At 40.0% G+C, this 8,842-nt stretch overlaps 1 protein-coding gene across 1 annotated transcript in view; it reads right to left on the bottom strand.

Moving 5' to 3' along the window:
• Positions 1 to 6,762: 6,762 nt before the first annotated feature.
• The window catches only part of LOC126259923 (cyclin-dependent kinase 9), a 39,200-nt gene continuing 37,120 nt past the window's right edge, over positions 6,763 to 8,842 (bottom strand). Inside the window, exon 7 of the mRNA XM_049957014.1 lies at positions 6,763 to 8,101. Coding sequence (XP_049812971.1) covers positions 7,781 to 8,101 — 321 coding nt within the window. The 3' untranslated portion in view covers positions 6,763 to 7,780. The remainder of the gene's footprint in view (positions 8,102 to 8,842) is intronic.

Here is an 8,842-nt window from a genome sequence, read left to right as displayed (position 1 = left end):
CAAAATAAAAGATAGTTTTGAACTGAATAGTTTTTATGTTGAAATTTCCTCATTTCTCCTTAGTAAATTTCAGTGACGATAAGAAAACTTTATTCCGCTACGTTGTGAACCAGCGACTCCATTTGTCAGGAATGTGTGTCAAACATTGATGACTCAACAAACATTTTGCTGTTTTCACTGTCTTCATTACAGTTAAGCTCTAATGATCTTGCAACACATTCTATAATAGGACTCAATCATTATTCAATCAACTACAACTTTCAAATACCCCGGGAAATCTAGTTAGAACTATTTAAAGTCGAAGAATCACTTAAATTTGTCATGAATGTAGGTGCTAGAGTCAGTCATTGGAAAAAGCCTGAGTGAGTAATTCATACTCAAAAGGTGGTCACCTACAGAACTCAACTAATCCTTGAGTGGTGTTGACCAGTGCAGAATCTTTACCATGTTGATAAGTGAAACATAACTACTGCTTGATGTGTCACTGGTTTACTCAGTGGACGAAAGTGTTGCATTCACTACAAAATTAAGTGGAAAATGCTGCAGGATAAATCAAGAAACATAATTACTTCCTCATATATGCCATAATGATAACGACTGTAAAATTGGGAAAATCATCCTATGTAAATAATAAGGTTTCAGCTGAACTTTGTCCTCCAATGCCTATTACTACAGGAAATCAGAGTATTCTGTATTGTCGGTTGCCACAGTAGACCATTCTTTTCCAAATTAATCCAGTGGAAGCACCATTAAACAGTGCTGAGAGACTAAATGCTTGTTAAACCATACTTACTGCAGATCGTTAATAGAATATTAGACACTTGTAGCATTTGGGCAGCTCTTACCACTGTTTTGTAGGGTAAATTTATCATATGGCAGTGGATTTGTACCTTATAAAAACTATTATGTATTCGAAAATTTTTGTGTGATTTGATATCAGTTTTGGCACATTCCACTGACGTGTGATCTTAAGTGAAAACAGATAGTAGTGATGATTTTTGCTAAAAGTGAAATAGATAAATATCTCTCTTTCCTTAATGACAGAAGCTGATATCCTCAGCGAGCGGAAGAATCCATGATGGAACTTGAAAAAGATTGCAAACTACCTTTGCTACACATGTTAGTTAGAAGAACAATGGACGGATCCCTGTGTCACACAAAATCAAGAACGCCTGAGAAGAGGTTGACACAAAGATCAAGGAAGAAAAGCCAAAAATCACTCATTTACCTTATGCTGGCCCAATATTCCGAAAGATTGGTAGCCTCCTACTGAAACATGACATCCAGCGTATTTTACTACCTTCAGCTGAAATAAGTATTATTCATAATGTCGAAAGATGATTTAGATCTCAGAAAGTTGGGTGTGTACCGCAATCCATGTGAATATGGCATCTTACTTGGGGACAGACAATCAGAACAGTCGAGTAGAGATGCAAGGAACATCAGCAATGTACCCAACTAGGGTCAGGAGTCTAATTCTCCTATAAATAGCGGAGTTAGACCAACAATGTTCACAATTTGGTTCAAGTCCAGGCAATGACTACACATAACAGCAAAACTAGCTGAACTTTGAGAAAATGGCCGAGTCAGTTGTCAAAATATTGTGCATAAAATGGAAAAACAAAAACTCAAGAACACCTGGAAGCACACCATTAACTCACTGACTTCCACACACTTGGCGATGGATGTTTCACTGCTGGTCAGGCCATGCATACTGCGTTGGGTTCTGCTTTTGCCGCCGTCGGACACACAGCAATCAGCGTGTTAATCAGTCGTGCCGAAAAAAAGTAAGAGATCATACCATTTCCAGGAGGCATCATGAGGGTGATGTGACCCCTTTTTTTCCATCTACAGGTGCAGTAACTAGATTTGTCATTTAATGATGAGTTAAACATAATAGATCCCCAGTTACTTCTGCAACAATGCTGAACTAATGGAACTAATTCTTTTTAGTGTCAAACATGTTTGAGCTCTTGCCAACTGCCCCAGCTCTTGAAGAAGGAAGACAATCCACTACATCAGTACTTCATCAAATACTTCACACAAGAGATTTTTGAGCTGATGTCATATGTGTGAAGCAAATGTCATTTATGGTGAACTGTCAAGTCGTTAAACACTGTACCGGGCTCTGGCTGCCATGGTATATCAGCAAAAACACGTAGGAAAAAAATTATTTTTCCTAAGGAGTGCTTTGAAAATATTGGATATTAATGCACCTAATGTATGTTCTGGTACAAGTTTTGGAAGAGTCAGAATCTAAGAACTTACATTGTATCTGTAGATGAACAGATTGTTCCATTCCTGTCAGAAATTATGATGAAGCACTGTATCTGTGGCAAACCAAATCCATTTGACTTACTAGATGGACTCCCATAGGATCTGTGTATTATATTTGGGAACAGGCTTCATCACACTCAAAGGTTCCAACTTTCTAAATATTAGATGAAAAGTTGTACTGAAATTAGTGAATACATTGCTTGCGGCTATATTATTTACATGCAGAGATATTGGACTTACACTGAACTGGAGCTGAGTGAGGTTCTCAGGAAAGTGGAACAGTTCAACTAATCAGAATTCCAAATGAGAGTAAGTACCAATCTGACAATGAAATGAGAAACATGTCATAGTGGAGCTGAACAGGTCAGTTCACACAATGAGATGTACAGATTTCTGTTGTCAATGGTATAACAAGACGCCAGTAGTCTACTCTTCATTAGCAGAAGCAAAGTACCTCTGGGGCAATGGAAGAGAATAGAGTGAAGACTTTGTATATGCAGTATCCTGACACCCAACAAAAAACACCACCTACCACCACATCCAAGCCAATCAGAAAGGAAGACAGTAGCATTGCCTTTGCCAGAGACTTAGTGATACTGCAGAATGTTTTGGTGCAAGAGTGCATAAAATTGCTTACTGCACAGAAAGCTGTGTTCATTTATGTCTCATGAGACATAAGTGGATGGTCCAACAGTAAAGTCTCTGCCTGAAAACTGAAAGGGTGCAGAATCAAATCCTGGTTGGACCACGGATTTTTTCAGTCTTAGTCTTCATTTTAACCTAGCCTTCACCTCTCAACGTCAGTTTTCACATTAACCTATAAGTTGGAAGTAGCTGAAGCAGCATCCATTTGAAAGATTTGCACCAGATTACTGAGACAATAACAACAAATTATTATTATTATTATTAGAGAAACTGTTAAAAAACTTATCACATGATGTAACCCACTAGTGTTGTATGCTGCAGACCATCCCAGGTTAAAATTATGACCAGTTTGCTACACATCATCTTGTAAATGAGTAGTATGGTTATTTATTTCATAAAAAACTTATAAAGAATGTGTATTACATTACTTCATATTTACAATTTGTGTAGCCTGAAGGTCAGTGCAGTGCCTTAGCCCAATAATTGTGATGAAAATTACATTTTCTAACTTTATATCAAGTGAATTCGCATAATGGAAAGATTAGAGGGGTATACATATAGGGGACAGGCAAAATAATGTGAACAATGGTAGTAATGGGATGGACGAATTTGATGGTCAACAACGCAGGTGAGGCACATGTCGTGCCGGACTGTGCGTGTTCAGTACAGACTAGGCATCAGGGCAGGTTCTTTACGAGTAGTGCGCACTTCATATTTGTATTCTGAGGATAAGGTTGACACGCAATGAAAGATCGAGTTCCAAAAAGGGCAGATTGTGGGGGACCAATTAGCTGGAGCATCAGTAACCAAAACAGCCAACTTATTGAATGTTTCAAGAGCACCTGTTTCAACACTCATGACAGCCTACACGAAACATGGAAAGACATCATTGTGTAAACATAATAGATAGTTGGCAAATTGGTGAGACTAGATCTGACCAGCAGGGCCTGCACATTAGTGGGAAACTATGGGCTTCGGAGCAAAGGCCCGATCTGTTAGAGATAGCCACAGAAATGGCCTGCGGTTTTGGCCCGTCATGGAAGTCCCTAGTGTGGCCAGCTATTCACAGGTCACAGACACCATGTTGATGAAATGAGGCCACGGTGATCAATCCATGCAACAGATAACTTGCGCGAAACTCGGAGAATCACTAATGAGGACAGGTAGCAACTCACCGTAAAGATAATCACTGAGCCACAGACAGGCATATAGAAAAGACAATCGTACTCTCACGACTAAATTTTTGGCCATAGCCTTTGTCAGGAAACGAGCACATCACATTCACAAATCATTCAGACAACTCACACACACATGACCACCGTCTCCTGCCACTGCATCTACGGTCTCTGAGAATCAGATTCAAACAAACCACTACTCACACCTCCCTGCCTCTTGTCGGCAGCTGCTGGGCTAGTGGCAAGAAGTGGTGGCAGCACTAACTGTAAGCTGAGGGGAGTGGTATAAATGGGAGAAGCAGTAAGAATGAAAGAGTAGGGAAGTGGCGCATGTACTCAGCTGCACCCAGCCAGCGACGATGCAAGACAGTAAACAAACCATTTCATCTGCTGACACAAAAACGAAATTTTTCCAGTGTCTCTTTCAAATTTCCTGACAAGTCTGAAATTCCCTGATATTCCCAGATTTCCAGAACTTGTGATAAAGTAGAATATGTGACATGATAACCGATTCAAGGGAAAGAATATCCTACAAAAAAACTAAAGGAATAATAGAACAGGCACTGGTGGACAACTGTTCAGCTGAAATTTGTCTTTTGACAGATTTACTTTTAATAATGATTTCGATAATTTTATACAGTTGTAATCATTATGGGCTATGTATGTGGCAGGAAGTAATATGTCTTGATTCATGTAGATTGTATATGTTGAAGAGACCTAAAAACACTGGAAGTTTCAGGTGGATTACATCGATTTCAAAACCAGATTCCCAAATGTAAACATTTCCAATGTAGATGTGGACTGATCACGATTTATTGGTTACAATCAGCAGATTAAAACTGAAGAAATGGCAAAAAAGGTAGGAAATTAAGATGAGATCTGAATATCTTTAAAGAACTAAATGAAGTTTTGGATTGACTGGAGGAGGGAAAAGAAACACACTGTCCTGTCACATTACTGTGACCTCCTGTCAAAAGCCAGAATCATAACATTTTGTAGGACAGACCACTGCAGGAAGAGTGTCAATGAGGTTCAGGAAGGTACCGACAGGGATGTGGAGGAGCCATGCCAACTCTAATGCCATGACCAGCTGTGCTAGATTTCTCAGTAGTGGATCCACAATGTGAACAGCCCAATTGAGGTAGTCCCAGATTCTCAATTTGGTCCAGATATGAAGAATGTGGTGGCCAGGGGAGCACAGTAAACTCATCATCTTTTTCTTCGAACCATATACGCAAACTGCGAGCTGTGCAACACTGCATTGTCCAGCTGGTAGATACCATCATGCCAATGAAAAACTGCTTGTAGGGACAGACATGGTTGCCAAGGATAGGTGCATACTTGTGTTGATCCATTGTGCCTTCCAGAATGACTAGATCGCCCCAAAAACGCGATTCACCTGAAAAGGCCACCTGCTTCCACTAAGTGCAGTATTGGTAAGCACAGTCCAGCCTTTATTAACGATGAACGTGCAACATTATATCTGTGGCAATATTAGCTGAACAGTTGTTGAGGAGACCTTGTTAGTAACCCCTTGGTTCATCTGGCTGGTCAGTTGCTCAATAGTCGCATGTCTATTCACTTTTACACATCTTCACAGCTGTATTTTGCCTGTCATCTATGGCCCATAGCACACCACAGTTGCCTTAGCGCCACTTTTGGATAGCATCATTTTGCCATGCGCGACAACACAGGAACAGTTTACAAACTTAGCTGTTCTGGAAATGCTTCTACCCTTGGCCCTAAACCCAAAGATCACAGCCCTTTGTATTTAAGATAAACTGCTCTGTTTCCACATTATAGCAACTGCAAGTGTTTTCCGTGTCCCCCAACACACTTTACGTATCCTCCACTGCCAGTGCTGCCACCTGCCATCTGAATGGTCATTGTACATTGACATCGAACATAGGCAGTGGTCACAATATGCCTGGACCATGTACAAGAGAAGGAGTAACAAAGGCAGCAGAGAAATGAACAGGCTGAAAAACAGCTCACGTCAAATCCTTGGATAACATGGTAGATACATAAAGGAGAAAATATAAGAATGTAGCAGTTAATGAGGCTATAGGAGATGCAGATGTATAAAAAATGAGACACAGAAAATAGCTAATCACAAATGGCTACAGATGAAATGCAAAGCTGTAGAAGCATGCATGACTCTAGAAAAGATTGATGCTATCTGCATATGTGTATGTATGCATGTATTACAGAAATATTTATAGAGAAGACCACAGATAGCAACCCAAGAATAAACAAAGTGCAGAGAAGACAAAGATGGATGGAATAGATCTGAGGGCTATGCAAGTGAAAAAACTTTAATGCTGTATTATAGAAAGAGGTGAGGAATTAAATGAAAATGAGGTGGGATATGTGATAATACAAGAAGAATTGGATGGAGTACTGAAAGACTCAAGTCAAACAAAACCCCTGGAGCAGATTCATTGAAATCAGTAAATCATTGGGGAGGGGGGAGATAATACTGATACTTGCATAAACATCATTTCACCTATTTCCAGCAGTGAAGTACAACTCACAGTTATGTATTCAGTAACACAAAATGCATACTCCACACATTTCTACTGCAATGTTGGGGTCATGGAGATTTATGGTTTACTTACATACTAAACAGGGAGAGAGAACATTAGAACAAAATATATTTTTTTAAACATTCATTTAATTTCATTTCATACATATTTATAAACTTCATGGCAGTTAAGTTCATGGAACTCAGTAAATTCTTACCAATTAATGGCAAGTGCCGTATCTCACTCATGAGCAATTTCAGTAACAAAACAGATAAACAATAACAAATAAGAAAAGGCACACAAGATGAGGTTATCCAATGATATGAAGAAAATGTTGTTCTATGTATTTACAATATTTCTCCATTCCCTGAAATTGGTGGACTTCCAATGTGGTTTTTCCCCCCCTTCAATATTCCTTGCATATGTCACCTGCACAACAGTAATCATACACATCTAAGAATATGTGTAGTGGCAAATGATTATAACCTCTTACATAGTTTATGTCAGTTATGTACATTTGAATAAATAGTCTACTACACAAGGATCTCTGAGATCTCACTGCTTTTTGTTGATACAAAAATTACAATTCTTGTACTTCTGATGTAATTTGCCTCACCTGACCCCTTCATCACCAATACCACTCAGTAACGACATCACTGTGATATCACTGATTAATAGGGAATATAGTCCGTGATAGCATAAATTACAAACTAACTTCAGTCACAGAGTGAAAAAGCTCGTTTATCAATCCAATAAATGGATAGTCAAAGAATGCAACATACTTACAAGGAATGTATTATTGTATCCTTGCTACACTGTACCTAACCTACAAAAATTATAGGAATTTTATGTACAACTGTGATACCACAGAGCACCTTTGATTATATCTACAAGAGCATTCTAGTTAAATTGCATTTTAGTTGTGGTTTCCAAAAAGGCATATGGCCTTAAGCTGGAACGATGCAACTTAACAAAGTCTGAATAGTTGAGTCTAATGTTTTTGAGACACTGTCACATCACATACAGTAATGGCATAGTCATATAGAAATTCTATACAACTGAACACAAGAAGCACTGTACACAGTTCATACAGCGCAACAAAATTGCCATTATAATGGAAAACAAATTGAGGACTACAGCACAGTGAAAATGTGTCCTTCAAAACACACGATCTTGATATCCACTGTCCATAGATGCCGAAGACTTTGCAGCCATTCCTGCTGCTCCCGTGACACCTTGATGATGATGGTGTGGCCGCATGTGCCCCTGCCGTCGTGGTGGTGCCAAGTACTCAAACATGCTCTGTGTATGTTGTGCCAACATTTTGGAAAGATCACACGGCATCGGATCTGTCCAGAAGAAATCATGGTTGAGGGCAGAGTCTGAATCGTACCTCTTAGATGGATCAAGCACTAACAGTTTATCCAGGAGGTCACACGCATATGGGTCCTTTACATACGGCCTTAGTCGTTCCTTCACCTGTAACACACATGGAACATTTAAAACAGCTACAGCCTGCACGCAAAATATATACATTCATGCTTATAAATTAAGAATAATGCTGATACATGGTGAAACAATGCTCTCGTGGGCAGTTTGCAGGTTTAAATCACCTCGAGGTACGACCATGTGGTGTATTTGACCTGCGGTCATCACACGGTGGCACTGGCAGCAGTTCACTTACGCAGAGGTGTGTTGGTGCATGTCAGAGTACGGTGCAGCGAGTAAGTGTGCAGACGTTTTCAGACGTGCTAATGCTGACTATGTGTTGAAAATGGCTCAAAGAACACATATTGATGATGTTATGACAGCAGTTCATAGCACGGGCCCTCCGTGTGCCACAAAGTGTGATCTCAAGATTATGGCAACGATTCCAGCAGACAGGAAATGTGTCCAGGCGCTACAGTACGGGATGTCCACAGTGTACAACACCACAAGAAGACCAATTTCTCACTATCAGTGCCCGCATACGGCCATGAAGTACTGCAGGTAGTCTTGCTCGGGACTTTACCGCAGCCACTGGAACAGTTGTCTCCAGACACACAGTCTACAGACAACTGAACAGACATGGTTTATTCGCCCGGAGACCCGCAAGGTACATTCCACTGACACCTGGTCACAGGAGAGCCCGTAAAGCCTGGTGTCAAGAACACAGTACACGGTCATTGGAACAGTGGTCCCAGGTTATGCTCACGGATGAGTCCAAGTATAGTCTGAACA

Source organism: Schistocerca nitens, chromosome 5 (genome assembly GCF_023898315.1).
Source record: "Schistocerca nitens isolate TAMUIC-IGC-003100 chromosome 5, iqSchNite1.1, whole genome shotgun sequence".
NCBI classification, from domain to species: Eukaryota; Metazoa; Arthropoda; class Insecta; order Orthoptera; family Acrididae; genus Schistocerca; species Schistocerca nitens.
This window is presented reverse-complemented; position numbering and strand designations above follow the sequence as displayed.